General features: G+C 39.6%; 1 protein-coding gene across 6 annotated transcripts in view; it reads right to left on the bottom strand.

Moving 5' to 3' along the window:
• LOC149455135 (putative oxidoreductase ZK1290.5) overlaps nucleotides 1–17,874 on the bottom strand; it is a 188,086-nt gene that overhangs the window by 70,138 nt on the left and 100,074 nt on the right. For all 6 annotated transcript variants that reach the window (XM_089686594.1, XM_089686593.1, XM_089686592.1 and 3 more), the window contains 2 exons: nucleotides 13,697–13,788; nucleotides 2,797–2,979 (listed from right to left, as the gene is read on the bottom strand). In XM_089686594.1, coding sequence (XP_089542720.1) covers nucleotides 2,797–2,979; nucleotides 13,697–13,788 — 275 coding nt within the window. The remainder of the gene's footprint in view (nucleotides 1–2,796; nucleotides 2,980–13,696; nucleotides 13,789–17,874) is intronic.

Here is a 17,874-nt window from a genome sequence, read left to right as displayed (position 1 = left end):
TTGCACCACACATGTGAGGTATCAGCATGAATGTCAGAGCAAGAGCAATAATTTTAGCACCAAACCGCCTTTGTAAATCTAAAGTGGTAACCTGTAAAGGCTTTTACAGCATCACCTATGGAAAATTTAATGTACAGTAGTTTGTTGTTGTTACCCTGGCGTGTGCAATTTTAAAGCATGACATGTTTGGTATCTATTTACTCGGCAAAACATCATCTTTTATATCTTACCAAAAATTGGGCAATATATTGTGTTTGTATGCACTAAAATTCATTAAAATGTATTTTTATTTTAAAAAAATGCATTTGATAGAACTAGTGTATTTGCGTTTAAAACTGCTTTTAACCGCTTTCACGCCGTCCTATAGCAGAAATACTGCTACAGGACGGCAGGGGTGCGCAAAAACACGTATATATACGTGATTTCGCATTTCCGAGTAAGACCCGTGTGTGAGCCGCGCACATGCCCTGCCCACGCCATTATTCGCGGCCTTGGCTGTCAATCACCAGGTCCTGGCCGGTGATTACTTACCGGCACCCGGTGATCACCAAGTATTACCAACGGGGGAGAGAACTGTATGTAAACAATACAGTTCTCTCCCTTGTCAGCTCCTGCACACTGCTTTGATCGCCCCAGATGTTAACCCCTTCCTGCCCAGTGCCATCAGTACAGTGTCAGTGCTTTTTATTAGCATTGATCACTGTATTGGTGTCACTGGGGTCAGGTCCCCCCAGTACCAGAATGCCCACCACAGTCCTGATATAAATCGCTGATGGCCATTATTACTAGTAAAAAAAATAAAATAAAAATTTCAGAATATATACTGCCAATTGTAAACGCTATAAAACTTTCAAGGAAACCAATTAATTTACACGTATTGGGATTTTTCTTAGCAAAGACATGTAGCAGAATACATTTTGCCATAAATTTATGATGAAATTTGATTTTTTTATTTTTTTATTGGATGTTTAATAGCAAAAAGTTAAAAATATTGTTTTTTTCTCAAAATTGTCAGCCTTTTCTTGTTTATAAAAATTAAAAACACACATGTGATCGAATACCACCAAAAGAAAGCTCTATTTGTGGGAAAAAAAAGGACGTAAATATTTTTGGTGCAGCATTGCATGACCGCGCAATTGTCAATTAAAGTATTGCAGCGCCGTAATGCAAAAAATGGCCTGCTCGGGAAGGGGGGTAAATCCTCTGGAGGGCAAGTGGCTAATATATATAAAGTTTGAGGATTCTTTGTAATTTTCTAGCATAAAAAATGCCAATGTTTACACGAAGGAAAGGATTGTCAGAATTGGCTGGGGACTCAAGTAGTTAAAGTGTATCTATAACCATTTTTTTTAAGTTTTGAATAGAGAACACTCAGAACCTTTGCAAGGTTCATAGAACGTTGACTAGATTACTATGTATTGAGAATAGTTTCCATGAATGTGTTGGCATTTGCCTGATAAATAATAAGGTGCATCTATAACCGTTTTTGTTAAGTTTTGGATAGCCTAGAGAACTGTCAATGTTTTCTATTGGGGGTATTTTCCCTATCCACATCTCTTAATGAATATTGTTATCAGGACAGAAAAAAGTTTAGAGAACAAAAGGTTTTAGCTACAAATACACTTAGGAATTTGAATCTGTAGCGTAATTCTTACTATGGAGAAAGAGATATGGCTCAATCACATGGCAGGTTCTGTGACAGACAAGAAATGATAAATGCCCTTCCACTGTGTTGAGATGGAGGAAACTTCGATTATCTGTTTATGCTGGGAATCCAGTAGGATGCCTGCTCTGAGCTTGGAAAGTGACTAAGTATAGTCCCTGGCATACACAAGAAGGACAGGTGAGTGGCTTAAGAGCAGGATATATTTAGTCTTTTAGGGAGGAGAATGTAGAGAGGTGGGGTGGTAATTAAACCAAATGCAATTACTGGCATATTTAAAGTATAACTAAAAGTACTTTTTTTTCACTTTAGATTTGGATAGAATAGCAAAAGAATAGAACCACTGACAGCTCTTTATTGCTGCCTGTATCCACACTATCTGGATCACCATTGTTACCGGGAATGAAAGTCTGGGTAAACCCAGAAATCTGAGTTGCCACCAGAGAAGGACTACAGAAGGAAATCTTCCAATGGGGACACTTGATCCCATGGCAACTCTGTAAAAGGGAACAATCTTCACGTCGGGAAAGATATTCTCTCGCTTTATATAAAGTTTGCAGGACAGGAAGTAAAAGGCAAATCTCCGTAATGACACACAAATGGCCAGAAAAAAAATGGCAGTGGCTTTGCTCTTCCCTACTGTATCCAAAATAGAAAATAAGTTTGGGTTTTATATAAACTTTAAGTAATAAAGGTTCCCTAGTTATTTACAACAAACAGTGGCCTTACTCAGGGCCGGGACAAGGAGTAGTCGGAAGAGGCGGCTGCCCTGGGCGCAATGGTTTACTGTAGGGATGAGCATGCCTTCCTTCTGTTACAAGGCTAACAGGAGTAGTAACAGTGGCAGTGATTTAGACCAGCAAGTGACTTCTGGGCATAGGATCCCATAAGCTGGCACATCATGAACCAAAGGGTGGGGTGGGGGGGGCAATTTGCTATCTGTGCCCTGGGTGCTGGATGACCTTATCCGCTTGTCCCGGCACTGTCCTTACTTGCCACAGAACTTGTGTAATTTATATGTCAATTACTAATTGGATGAGTTAGAAACCCTGGTGAGCTGGGCAAAATATACTCTTGCTGTCAAATAAACATATGGTCAAAACACATATATTAAAGTCTTGCAATATTTGTACCTGAATGCTCCAGCGTATACAGATCTGAGCTGGTGTTTTCCCATACTGCTTTGAGAGTTTCAAGATACTTGGATGTGTCAAGGCTTGCCCCTTGGCCAAAGGACAGTAGCCTTCAAATACAATATTATTTTCCTTGCAATAATCTACCAACTCCTGTGGCCTCTGGAAGGGATGGTATTCTACCTGATGAGATCACAAAAGATTGTTAATAGATATTTACTCGGTCTCTCTCATGCAATTTATAGTTTACAAAGAATTCAGACACAGTGTTCAGTTACATAAGGAAATAATGCAAAACAGTCGAGCAGAAAGCAAAAAAGAAACTATTAAAGCCCAAATTAACTTTTAACTTAACTCAGCTAAATACATTTCAGATGCACCAAAACAAAAGGCTTAGGCTCCTTCATATCTGGGAGGGTTGTATCGTGAGCAGAATTGCAGCGATTCTGCCTGCGATCCTAAGCGCTGTGCAGAAATGACAAAATCTCACCACGCGCGTTCAAGTGCCATTCATTTTAAATGGCACCTAAAAGGCAGTGCGGTTCTGCTGTGACTGTAGCATGATAAATCACACTGCAATCAAGGCAAACCGGATTGCACAAAGCTTGTAGTCCAAAAGGAGCAGGAGCTTTTTTTTTTTAGGGTGACAAGGTTTGTGTGATTGCCCACGATACAAAATGCCCAGATGTGAACAGAGCCTCCCTGTTGTGTTTTTAGAATGCGGCCACAGTATAAGTAGTAAAAACTTGTCCACGACAAGCTGACAAAGATCCTTGCTCTCTAGTCTAGAGCACTACAGCAATGCTTGACGCCTGATAAAAAAAACCAAAGTAACAGGCAGTTAGGCTGTGTCTTTGCACACAAATAAAAGTTTAAAGTGGTATTAAAACAAAAAAAAAGTAATATGTAGCAACTTACCAACCATTAAATGTGGTGGCTGCATCAGTTTTTGTTTTTTAGTTTTTTTTCCCTTCTGTTTTCTCCTGGCGCTCTAGTTACACACCTCCAGTATTAGTAAGACACCACTCTGGAGGAATGAGCACAGGAGGCACAGCAGACAACAACATTGCCAGTCTGGAGGCAGGGGAGTATTAAACGTATTAGCAGATTTGAATGCAATAACAAATTGAAGCCAAACTCCAGCTCACACTTTATAAACAGTTGTTTTTAATTTTGGGATAAAGGTTTTACATGAATAAATAAAAGCTGATTATTTTAATTAGCTATGCCAGTGGTAAATGCATTGTCTCATCCATGTAAACATTCTGATGGAGAGCCTGAACTTCTGAAAAACAGCAGACCTGTTGATTGAATGAAAGATGAAAACAGAAAAAGAAATCCTAAAAAGGAAACTAATTCAGCCATCACATCTAAGAATAGGTAAGGTGCAATCAAATAACTGTTTGCGTTTGGGTTCAATACTGATGAATTTTGTCTGGAGTTTACCACTGGTTAAAAGTTTGTTTAGTGGAGTGAAAGTTGCCCATCAAGAGCTGATTTCCTGTAAGTAAAACCGGTCACAGACTTTGCAATTTTCTTTCCTGTAACCACAAGTTGGTTTGTTTCCCCCATCAACATTTACGATCACTGCATTCTCCTGGCAGGGACAGCACCCCCCTGCTGGGAGAACATAGTGATTATTGACAATCAAAATGGGTACACTCAGCCTGCCCATACATGGTTTAGAATCTCGGCAGGTCCCTGCTGAACTGGCCAAGATTTGAACCATCTATGGCCGGTAGGGCTGCTGACTATTTTGCACCCTAGGCAAGACAAGCTACTTTAATTCCCCCCCCCCAAAAAAGAAAAATTAAAAAATAAGGAGCTGCTACACTGGCACAGATACCCGGCATTATCCTCTGTCCTTTCTTCCTCCCCCTCTGCCACCCCTCCCCTCAGCTGAAGAATCATTAATGACGTGGCGGCATCCCACACGATCAATCAGCATCTGCTCCCCTCACCCTGACCACTGTCTGCCCTTCCTCCTCCTGTCACCTCCATGTCCCGCCATCCTCCTAGGCTTGGCTCACCTTTGTTGGCTCCTGTCGGGGTGTGGAGTCCAGGCTGCGGCTCTCAGTGAGGACAGGCGGCCTTCCAGCACTGCACCACTTCCCTCTCAAATACATCTCGCCCCGATCAACCTACTCACATAGGGTTAACCCTGCATGTCATCACTTCCCATCCTAGGGGGAGCTGACACTTCACTGCTACATGAAATACTGTCATATATATATATATATATATATATATATATATATATATATATATATATATTGTACTAAATGGTCATGTGTGTGGACAGGCTGTGAGGCAATTGTGCTGAGTAAAGTTAAGTTACCATCATTCCCTGTGTATGAGGAGAGGGGGACTCTGCAGAGAAATGAAGAAGGTTCATAGGCCACACAGAGAGAGTGCCAGCCTGTGCTGAGCCCAGGTGCCCATAGGTGGCTGCCTAGTTTGCCTAGTGGAAGCACCAGTCCTGATGCCTGGCTTAATGCTGCGGACGTGCAGTCTGCATTTAACCCTAAACCTAAAAATTGCTGATAAACAGACCTATGTGTCCTCTGAACACAAAAATGAACTTCACTGAAAATAATGGTAACATGTTAACATTCTAAAAATACATACAGACCTGGGAGCATTTACAAATGTGTTTGTAAATGATACTAAAGTATACTTTCACAGCTATATACAGTATATACATGCACAGCTATATATCTGCCAAATTAAGTCTACATTAAGATCTAAATTACCAATAACGGTGCAAACTATTCTTGGGATAATCAGTATCTACTTGCATATAATGGGCGCAAGTGGAAAATGAGATTACGTGATGACTGAATATGCATGAGGACATTGTACTACATCCTCTATTGTTCCACACAAGCTTGGGATCCAAGCTGTCATATTTTTTTAAGGCCCAATCATTTTCAGTATGGCTTCAGTATACCTATTAGATAAACCTTAAGAGCATTCTAGTTTTACTTGTTCGTCGTTAACAATAAAAGTTCTTGCATTGCACTTTTATGGTAGCCTTCTATTTCTGCTGATGTAGCAGCTGATGATCATGAAATTATATACTACAGATACAGATCTGTATAAAAATAAAATCAAATTTATTAAAGAACTCCTACAGCAGTAAATTGGTGGGAGCCTAGCCCCCATCATAGGACACCCACACACACATTAGAAATTCACTGCACAGTCTTGCAAAAAGGAGGTTAAGGGACTCTCTCCATTCAGAAGCTCTCCTGACATGCTTTGTCCTTTGTAGAAGCCACTTCATTCTGAGTCTGAAAAGTCCTGTCCATCTACCCTGGAGCAACAAAAACAAAACTAAAGAACAGTTTGTCCCCAATCCCAGCCAAGGGAAAGGAAGAGCACAACAGCAAGAGAAGCTTGTACAAACCAAGAGAGAAGGGTGACAAGCGAGGAAAAAGCAAGGAAACTGAGTGGATGGGGGAGGAAAAAAAAGAGAAAGGAGATGGGAAAATAGAGAGAGTTCCCACAGAGAGGAAACTCACAGTACCAAGTAGGAAAAATATATTCACTGAAACACAATGTGTTCCCCCTGTGATAACAACAATGGAAATACTATCACTACATATATAGAATGCATTGTAACGTTGTTTACATGATCTCATGACATTATTCACCGGTTATGCCTGATGTTCTTCTATAGAACAAACCATAATAATAAATCTACCCCCTACAATGCGAGGCATTTTATCAATTATATGCAGAATGAGATTTATGAATGAGAACCCTATTGGGATATAGAAAACACAATGCATATTAGTCATTACATGGGAGCTGAAAGTAGCCAGAAAATTCAATAAAGTTGCCAGACCTGGCCTACCGTAAAAGGGTTGGTGCATCAAAAATAGTTCCGTTTATGTAAGATGCAAAGTCACCTGATGGTTTCTTGTATCTTAGTTTATTTTTTTATTTATTAATTACAGCTACTTATATAGCGTTATCGATTTATTTAGCACTTTACAAATATTGTACATTCACATCTGTCCCTAACCCTCAAGGAGCGTACTAAATGTCAGCCCATTTGCTGTGCCAATTACAAAGGGGTTCAGATCTCCTTGTTGGATGTTAATGTAGCTTATATCATTTAGAATGTCACAGGGTGGATGGAAAAAAGAGCTAGGAACTATAGTGGACATGTATGCTGGCACTGATCTTTGGCCATTGGATGGTCACCGAAGGTACAGAAGTTACCTCACTCTACCTACTAGATCTATGGCTCGTCATGCTGAGAATAAACTGGGATGTGCATTGCACAATGCAAGGTTTTTTGGCAAAAGAGACTTTACATGTCTCTTTTGCTAAAAACATATTGAGGTAGATTTACTAAACCTGGTGCACACAGAATCTGGTGTAGCTGTTCATAGTAACCAATCAGCTTCTAACTTTAGATGCTTCAATTAAGCTTTGAAAGAAAACTTAGAAGCTGATTGGTTACTATGTGCTATGCACACCAGATTCTGTGTGCACCAGTTTTTGTAAATCTCCCCTGCACTGTAACTCATTTTAAATTTTCCAGAGGGAATTTGGTTTTATGTTAAGTGTTAAAATTTAAAGAGAGCCTTTCATCAGCATTGGCCAGTATATAGGAATGTGTTCCTCCAGTCAGTGCTCACTTAGAATATCCGTTTGCTGAAGATCAAAGCTGACAAAAACTCTTAGAGCCTATATAGAACTAGGCATGTGCATTGAGGTGTGTTGTTATACATGCATTTCCTTTGAATCGAGATACATATTGAAGTATGCTGATGCACGTCTTCTTTCAATTTTTTTAATTTAGAAATTGGAGATGATAGGGTTAACAGTCACTGAGCAAGGCTTGTTAATAACTGTTGCCAAAGCATCAAAACACATTATATACATTTTGATGTGCCACCATTGATTTCAGTGGGCCTTAGAATGCAGTAAAACACATAAAAGAAGCTATTTCGTATTTCTCAAAAATACACTGCACTGGAGCACTGAGATGTGAACAGGTACCGTTTTATTATGGGAAAGCTTGCAATGCATGTGTTAAAACCCAATAGTGTAAATGGATTCTTAAACATCTAGATAATACATGTTTCAAAGTCAGAAGGTTCACCTTATCACCATTTTATAAAACTTGTGTAGTAGCTCATACAATGGACCTTAAGTGCTCAAGTTAAAACACAGCTACAACTCTTATAGAGTTAGTGTAAATGGGCATTTACTTGTCTTCGCCATACAATCCAATGTAATAGCAAAAGGAACTCAGAAGCACTTGAGAAAGTGACTGAGGAGGAATACAGCAGACACTCAGAAGCAGCTCAACTGCATCTCAAACATAAGTCAGTTACACCCCCTGTACACAAATCCATACTTTCATCAACACAAGAGAAGTCCTGCAGCTTCTAAAGTAAAAACCTATAGACCTGACCAAATACTATGCTCCAATTGTATTGCAATAAGTAGTTATATCAGTCACTATATATATAAAGCACCAACTGCTCATACAGCAAAAAGGATTTTTAATCAAACACAAAAGAACTGGACAATGCAAAAAAAGGCATGAGCGTTGGAAGGCTGAATCTTCATCCATTTTATCTATTTCTGCATACAGTCATGTCTGAAAATCTGGATATTTGATACCAAACGCAGTGTTCAAAACTCAGTAGGTTTAAACAAAAGTTTCTTTAGTGTGGTAAGATACTGTACATGACAGATGGGAACGACAATATGGCAGGAGTCATTTTCAGGCCATAGACAGGGGTTGTCAGCAGTTTTCACATGACAATGTAAGAGGTTACAAAGGAGAAATGCATACAAATAAAATAATGTGAGACAATAAGGGTTTTTTTTTTTAAAAATGAGTCAAATTTTAAAAGTTAACTTGTAGCTTTACGGATTTGTAACTATATTCTGTTTTGAATTTGTAGTGTTTTTACTAGATATAGTAATGAAGTAAACAGTATGAACTGAAAATAGACAAGAAAATTAATTAATCCTAGCTCCATAAGTGAAATTTAAACAGGTTTTGAGTGTCTATGTAATGCAACGTACAAGCAATTTGCGGTACAAAATTTCAGATTGAATTGATGTGACATGGGTGGTACAGGAATAGAAAGGAAATTCCACAAATTCATGCCCATGAACAACATCAAAACACTTAAATTATTATTAATCAAGCATTCTGCTTCCTTCCGGCTTGACAATATTTTTGTTGTACACAACAAAGCGCCTGTAGAGAAAAAGAATCTTTCCCTTTCTGAAGTGGTTACTAAGTTTTTGAATGATTTATACTTGAAACTATCACGCAAACTTGAAAATTTCTGTCAGCAAAGATTTAGATATTTTGTGCTTCAAGTAGCTCAATTCGCTGGTCATCCATCTTTCAATTAGCAATGTATTCTTCCAAGACTTCATAAAGAGACACTAAACATGAATTATGGTATTTTTTTAAAGTTTATTACACTCTTTTTTATATTCCTTCATGCATGTGTATAAGTTGTAGTAAGTTATCAACAATTAATAACACACACACACACACACACACACACACACACACACACACACACACACACACACACACACACACACACACACACACACACACACACACACACACACACACACACACACACACACACACACACACACACACACCCCTTGCTTCTGGCAGCGCTCCCTCTACCATTAACAGTAAGTCATCTAAAAGGAGGGGGTAGAAATTGTCCTGGCATCAGTGGCAGTAAGCAGTGCCCATCTTTGATACTAGGGGGAGGAATAGTGCCCCATTTTTGGTGCCAGTGGTAGGAATTATGCCCCACTGTTGGTGTCAGTGGAAGGAATAGTGTCTTCTTTCAGTGGTAGGAAAAGTACCCCAAGGGCCAGATTAAGGCAAGCAAAGAGCGACATCTAGCCCCTGGGCCTGCAGTTTGTATACCACTGCTCTAAACTATTTTTCTGAAAGCTCTCTTACATTTTGTATGCTATGTTCTCTAGCAGCTATCCCTTCACCATCCAGGTAGTCTCTTTTTTCATTCAGTTCCCACTTTAAGCCACACTTTACCTGATCCCCCCACAGTCTACTACATGCAAACAATCCGATCCTCTGTATTTTGTTTATTATCTCAACTCTGAGTACTGTAGCTGCTGCCTCATAAATGCTTTTTTTTGTACCAGCGTCTCTGGCATTCTGTGCTTCAAATTCTCCACAATACTTTCTATTCTGTGTCTTGTTATCTCAAAACCTATTCAGTCTCCCGTCATATGTGTTTCATGGTTTGTGCACACAACTTCACAATGCCTTCACCCATCATGAGACAAGATACACTATATTGCCAAAAATATTGGGACGCCTGCCGTAAAACGTACATGAACTTTAATGGCATCCCAGTCTTAGTCCGTAGGGTTCAATATTGAGTTGGCCCACCCTTTGCGGCTATAACAGCTTCAACTCTTCTGGTAAGGCTGTCCACAAGCCTTTGGAGTGTGTCTATGAGAATCTGCGACCATTCTTCCAGAAGCACATTTGAGAGGTTAGGCACTGAGGTCAGACGAGAAGGCCTGGCTCTCAGTCTCCACTCTAATTCATCCCAAAGTTGCTTTATTAGGTTGAGGTCAGGATTCAAACTCGCTCATCCATGTCTTTATGGACCTTGCTTTGTGTTTTGGTGTGCAGTCATGTTGGAACAGGAAGGGGCCATCCCCAAACTCTTCCCACAAAGTTGGAGCATGAAATTGCCCAAAATGTCTTGGTATGCTGATACCTTAAGAGTAAGGGGCCAAGCCCAACCCCGGAAAAACAACTCCACACGATAACCCCCCCTCCACAAAACTTTACACTTGGCACAATGCAGTCAGGCAAGTACCGTACTCCTGGCAACCGCCAAACCCAGACACATCCATCGGATTAACAGACAGAGAAGCGTGATTTGTCACTCCAGAGAACACATCTCCACTGCTCTAGAGTCCAGAGGCAGGCGTGTTTTACACCACACGATGCATTGCTTTTGGCGATGTAAGGTTTGGATGCAGTTGCTCAGTGATGGATGCTCTCTACGCACTGTTGTTGTGCTAATCTGAAGGCAACACAAAGTTTGACTCTGCAGAGAGTTGGCGACTTCTGCGCACTGTGAGATTCAGCATGCGCTGACCCCGCTCTGTCATTTTATATGGCCTACCACTTTGTGGCCGAGTTGCTGTTCCCATTTGCTTCCACTTTGTTATAATACCACTAACAGTTGACCATGGAATATTTACTAGCAAGGAAATTTCATGGATGGACTTATTGCACAGGTGGCAATTTATCACTGTACCATGCTTGAATTCACTGAGCTCCTGAGAGCGACTCACTCTTTTACAAATGTTTGTTGAAGCAGTCTGCATTCGCAGGTGCTTGCTTTTGTACACCTGTGGAAATTGAGGTGATTGGAACACCTGAATCCAATGATTTGGAGGGGTGTCCCAATACTTTTGGCAATGTTGGTATGTTCTGCCATTCCTTCCCCAGGAGGAAGAAATAACAGTTAATACCTGACCCTCCCTCAGTCCATGTTCAGCTTCCATTTTGTCTTTTCTGCTTTCATTATCCATGGATCATCCTTTTGTATGCTCCTCCAGTGAACCATTATTAGCTACTACCCATCTCTTCCCTTCACTACTCAGTACTCATCAATTCTTGCTCTGCTCCTATCTTCTTTCAGCAACCTCTCTACCCCCCCCCCCTTCATTATCCACAATCATCTTCCCCTTGCCCTTAAATAATGCTAAGACCCACATTACCTATTTTCTCAATCTTAACAGATCATACTATTGTGTTGCGTGTTCATGAGTGATCATAGTGTTTATTCCCTCTTCCTCCAGCCCATGAACATCTTCTTTATGCCCCCACTCTAACTTGTTCCTGTCCTTGATCAACACATGTTCTCCCTCTCCCCCACCCCCCCTCCAGGATCATCTATTTTCTGCCTTCTTTCAAACTCTTCCTGTTATTTCATCAGCTCATTCTCTGTTTTCTCTTGCTTTTCTCCCCAGTAAGCTCTTACTTTTGCTTCTCTGCCTCTCTCAGTTATACAAATGTGATTCCTACCTGCCTTCTACTCCCAGCCATGAACAAGTCCCTAATTCTGGATTTTGCATGTCCCTGTGCCCCTCAACTATTTGCAGTTCTGCCCCCCTCCCCCTTTGCCATGTGCATGTGTATCTGACATTTTACCAAATCTTTCTTCCATCTTGGTCTTTTATCTGCCTCTTCTTCCAGTGATCGACTGCCACTCTCCCTCCTATGTTCATCATCTCTAAGATCAGTTAACACTCTGTCTCTCCCCATGATCAACTCTATTGAGATGGCACACTTGACCAAATAACATGCGTCCAGTTAACATATGGTTTGATTGGACTACAGTCAATTCCAGTGTTAATGAATCATTCAGTGGCAAACATACTTAGCATACATTCAAACGTGCTTGATATCTGAACTATATTGGAAAACAAAAGAAGTGATCATGACCCAACATTATTTGGTACATCTCCTATAAATTAAAGCTTGCAATTCTGCTCTTTACTTGCAAACCATATTCAAATACAATGAAATGTAAATGGTAAATTAAATCTACAGTATACTAACAATCACATTAGTTCATACACTATATCAATCGATGATGTTGTCAACTGATATCACAGCTGAGAGAGGAATTTGCAATAATAATAATAACATGCGGAAAAGAGTCAGGAGTAGCCAGCGCTGAACATTTCTTTCCCAGTAATAGGGAAAACAGGTCATTTCCTGCCTCATATCTTTAGTACAAGCTGTCTTTACTAACGACAATAGTGTTAAAACAATTAACTGGTTTTGGCTCAAGCAAAGTGGGGACTCTCCTAGGGAGGGAGGAGTTAAAAAGTGGCTGGCGTCACCAGAAGGAGCCATTTTCGAATTGGAGGAAAAGGTTTGTATTTAGCAGCCAAAAAAGCTCTTAAAAGTATAAAACAGGAAAACCGTCATACTTCAAGACCATAACAAAGAAAAGCCCCAAAAAATTACACAAGAGGAATTTCCGTATGAATTGCCAGTTATATGAACAAGAAATTTTGACCATCACATTCTACCTCAGGAAACAGCATTGCTAAAATATGTTTTGAATACAACCACTTCTTTGAAATAAAGTTTTATGATGAGGTGGTACATTATTAATACATGACACTAGAAGTATTATCTGTATCTCAATTTCACCTGCTACTATATGCTGACAGCATCTTTAAAATAAGATAATGCAGGTGCAGTTATCTTGACTACAATATGTTTCTTAATCCTGCTAATCAATAAGCAATAACTACAGGCTTATCACAGTTTTCCTAACGCAATCTAGACATGCAAATGTTTTGGGGGTCATCCAGTGAAGGCTGAATAACTTTCACTTCACCTGGGACAGAGAGATCAAAATAAATGTGCCTCCAAAATCAATTTTAAATAGGACATCTGTCACCCATTTTGATACCTGTGGATACGGGACCTTTCCCTTGAAGTTATTCCTAATTTAATGCAGTGTTGGGGCTTGAATGGTCAAATGATCCTAAGCTATAGTGGAAGAATAGAGATATTCTAGTCCCAGAATTTGGTTGGGGTTGGCTTGGGGTCTAGTGACTTGTAAAAAAAAAAAAATATGACAGGATCGTTGCTGATCTCAGATCATTAGTGGTTTAGGAAACAGAGATGTTCTCCGCTGATCATCTCAGCACACAGATGGCCAGTATATGAAGGAGCAATACGTAATTTAATTTTATAAATACATAATTTTCTTATCAGCCTTTCAACTTAAATGTCTGCCATCTGTAGAGAATTATTGTTTTAATAATTAACAAGAATATAAAATGTGAGTGCACTGCCATCTTCTAGTGAACACACCTGGTTTAGGTGGGGAACCATATCACAGTCTTCTTTCAGCTGTTCCAAGTGATGAATGAGAAAGTTGCTGACACCAATTGACCGGCAGACTCCTGGTAAAGAAACAACAGTACTCATTATGTATGATGTTAGATTTTAGTCCAAGTCTATTGAATGTTAAAAAAAATCAATATCTAAAACAAATAATGTATCATGCAGGGTAGTTTTAGGTTTCTATCCATACACATGAGGGGATTTACTAAAACTGGAGAGTGCAAAATCTGGTGCAGATCTGCATATAACCATAGAAGCTTCCCGGTTTTATTGTCAATGCTTGATTTAGGGCCAATTCACACCAATGCATTGATCTGCATTTTAGCGCAGCTGAAAAAACGCAGATCAAAGGAAGGACATCTGAAAAACATTTCCAATGTGTCCTATTTACACCATAACGCTGAGTTGACCTGCTTTGCACTAAAACGCAACATGTATGCATTTTAGCTCAACGCTACGGATGTAAGTGGATGTAAATACAATGCACAGGATAGTCTGTGAAATGTCAATGGACATCATGTCAACAGACATAAAAAATGTATGTCAACAGACATCAAAATGTATGTCAATGGATATCGGCACGTGACTAAAAAGGATGGATCCATTTTCTATACATTTTAGTGCAAGTCAGTATGAATTGGCCCTTAACAAGCTGAAGTTAGAAGCGGATTGGCTACTATGCACAGCTGCACCAGATTCTGAATGCTCCAGTTTTAATAAATGTTCTCATTGTGTATACAGATCATTCATGGAACACCAGAAGAAAAAAAGAGTCTGTCAAGAGACATCATGGAAAATCAAACTTGATGAAAAAAGTGATTGTCTAACACGAACATATTATAAAATATATTAAAAAGTTCAGCATTATGTAACATTTCAATATGCTGTGATGCTGCTGATATCCTAAAATGACTGAAGAATTATGGAAGATGCATAAATCTGTCTCCCACTAAAATATTTAAGTTAGCTTTTTTTTTTTAATTATTCTTAAGAGTGTAGGAACTCTACATCCCACCACTGATAGTGTCCCCTGCACGCACAAACTGTCTTGTTGCTATTATTCTTGTGTTTTGGAATAGCCATTTTGTCATGTCTGAATAGAGTTTGAGGTTTCCAATTTTATTCACAGCTGTTACTGAAGAATCAGAGAAAGTGTGATTATATTTATCATACTGTACATATCATTAGATCATCTTGCACCATATGCTGACATAATAGCACCGTATTCTGTTATTCTGGCCTCTAGCACTGCTTGCGCATCTCTCTGTTCCCTCCTGCACTGCTTGTGATTTTTTGAGGTTCCTCCTGTATTGCTTGTGCTTCTCTATGGTCAATCCTGCACTGCTCATGCTTCTCTCAGGGTCCACCTGCACTGCTCATGCTTCTCTCTGGTCCCTCCTGCACTACATGTGTTTCTCTATAGTCCCTCATGCACTGCATGTATTTCTCTACGGTCCATCCTGCACAGCTCATGATTCTCTTCGGTTCCTCCTGCACCGTTCAAACTTCGCTCTGGTCTCTCCTGCACTGCTCATACTTCCCTCTGGTCTCTCCTGCACTGATTGTACTTCACCCTGGTCTCTCTTGCATTGCTCATACTTCGCTCTGATCTCCCAAACACTGCTCATATTTCACTCTGGTCTCTCCTGTACTGCTTATGCTCTTCTTCAGTCACTTCTACACAAGGACCAAAACCATACCCCAGCTCAACTGCTTCATCCAGGATTTAAAAGCAGATGACCAGTGCTCTGGCTGGGATGTTCCATTTGCAATACAAATACATATAAAATGACAGAGTGTACTAGCTGCTAACGTGTTTTGGCTAATACAGCCTTCCTCATAGCATAATAAAACATTTAAAAACATTGCTTATATACAGTTGTGTTCAAAATAATAGCAGTCAGACATCATTAACCTGATCAATCACTGTTTTTGGTAGAAATGATATTTCTACATGGCAAATAATTTACTAAGCAGGTGTAGTAGAGTGCATTTCTCTCTGAAATTCTGAGGAAAATGGGTCATTCCAGACATTGTTCAGAAGAACAGCGTACCTTGATTAAAAAGTTGATTGGAGAGGGGAAAACATATAAAGAAGAAAACGATAGGCTGCTCAGCTAAAGCTAAAGCTCAGCTAAAATGATAGCAAATGCTTTAAAATGGCAACCAAATCCTGAAAGACGTGGATGAAAGCGAAAAACTACCATTCGAATGGATAGAAGAATAGCCAAAATGGCAAGGACTCAGCCAACAATCAGCTCCAGGAAGATCAAAGAAGGTCTAAAGTTACCTGTGAGTACTGTTACAATTAGAAGACGCCTATGTGAAGCCAAGCTATCTGCAAGAAGCCCCCGCAAAGTCCCACTGTTGAAAAAAAGACGTGCTGAAGAGCTTACCATTTGTCAAAGAGCACATTGACTGGCCTAAAGAGAAATGGCGCAACATTTTATGGACTGATGAAAGTAAGATTGTTCTTTTTGGGTCTAGTGGCCGGAGACAGTTTGTCAGACGACCCCCAAACACTGAATTCAAGCCACAGTACACTTTGAAGACAGTGAAGCATGGTTGCGCAAGCATCATGATATGGGGATGTTACTCATACTATGGTGTTGGGCCTATTTATCGCATACCAGGGATCATGGATCAGTTTGAATACATCAGAATACTTGAAGAGGTCATGCTGCCTTATGCTGAAGAGGAAATGCCCTTGAAATGGGTGTTCCAACAAGACAACGACTCCAAACACACCAGTAAACGTGCAACATCTTGGTTCCAGACCAACAAGATCGTTATGGAGTGGCCAGCCCAATCCCCGGATCTTAATCCAATAGAAAACTTGTGGGGTGACATCAAAAATGCAGAGTCTGAGGCAAAACCAAGAAATAGAGAAGAACTGTGGAATGTAGTCCAATCATCCTGGGCTGGAATACCTGTTCACAGGTGCCAGAAGTTGGTTGACTCCATGCAACACAGATGTACAGCAGTTCTCAGAAACAGTGCTTATACAACTAAATATTAATTATGTGATTCAAAGGAAAGCAAAATCTTCAAACATTTTTCAGTTTATATAGTGAATGTTTGAGTTTGTAAAGAAGAATACAAACACTGCTATTTTTGTGAACAGTCTAATATTCAATTTTCTTCAATTTTTTTTAGAGGAACAACACAAATTTGATATATTTTTCTCGATGTTTTGATTTGGAATAGAATGTGTAGTGTTCCCAATGCATTTTTGTGTATGGAAATAAAAGCTATTAGAAGGATTTTGAGCTTTATTCACTTTTTTCAACACACTGCTATTATTTTAAACACAACTGTACTTTCCTTCACCCGCTCTGCAATTATAAAAGTGGGGCTCAATTCATTAAAAGCAATTAAAAGATAAATGACCCCACATGAAGGAAAACAGACAGAAACATATCCTGCTCAAACATAAACACCTCTACACTGTCACTTTGAGGACCATATCACAGATTCTGTTAACACTCAAACTCTCAACACTTTGGCCCACACCATACTTTACCTTCTTAGAAAAAAAAAGATGAAACTACACACAGAGATCATGTAATCAAATCAAATGATAAAAACGTACGATAATTGTGCAAACTATTTCTCACATCAATAATAAAAGTATACATTAAAACATGAAGACATTGAGCGAAAGAGTCCTTAATAGTAAACTTCTAAAGGTACACCACATTGGATTATCCATGAGGGATACGTGTACAACACCACTTTGTGTGCAACCACCAACATCAGCCTCTCACCTTAGCAATATGACCTACTATGACTTCGGTCAATATGCACTTTAAATTTTGTACCCTGGCAATGGGGGATCTTCCTCCAACCGGTAAGTGGTTCCTCTCCAAGGCTCTCAGCGCTCATAGACGTATATTCAAAACATAATAAAAAATCATAGTGTACTCCATATAAAAACACATTTATTAAAAATAAAATAAAAACTCACTCGCAAGCAGAGTGCACTAAACTGGTACACTGCAGGATAAACGTGTGTCTCCAAAGTCTTCCAATGTGTAGACCGCACCTTGTAGGTAAACAGAATCTCCAGCTGTAGTGAATTCCAACCACCACTTGGTATGTACAGTGGGGATCGAAAGTTTGGGCACCCCAGCTAAAAATTTGTA

This window comes from Staurois parvus, unplaced genomic scaffold (assembly GCF_062004578.1).
Source record: "Staurois parvus isolate SC_StPar_1 unplaced genomic scaffold, SC_StPar_1.0 ptg000402l, whole genome shotgun sequence".
NCBI lineage: Eukaryota > Metazoa > Chordata > Amphibia > Anura > Ranidae > Staurois > Staurois parvus.
This window is presented reverse-complemented; position numbering and strand designations above follow the sequence as displayed.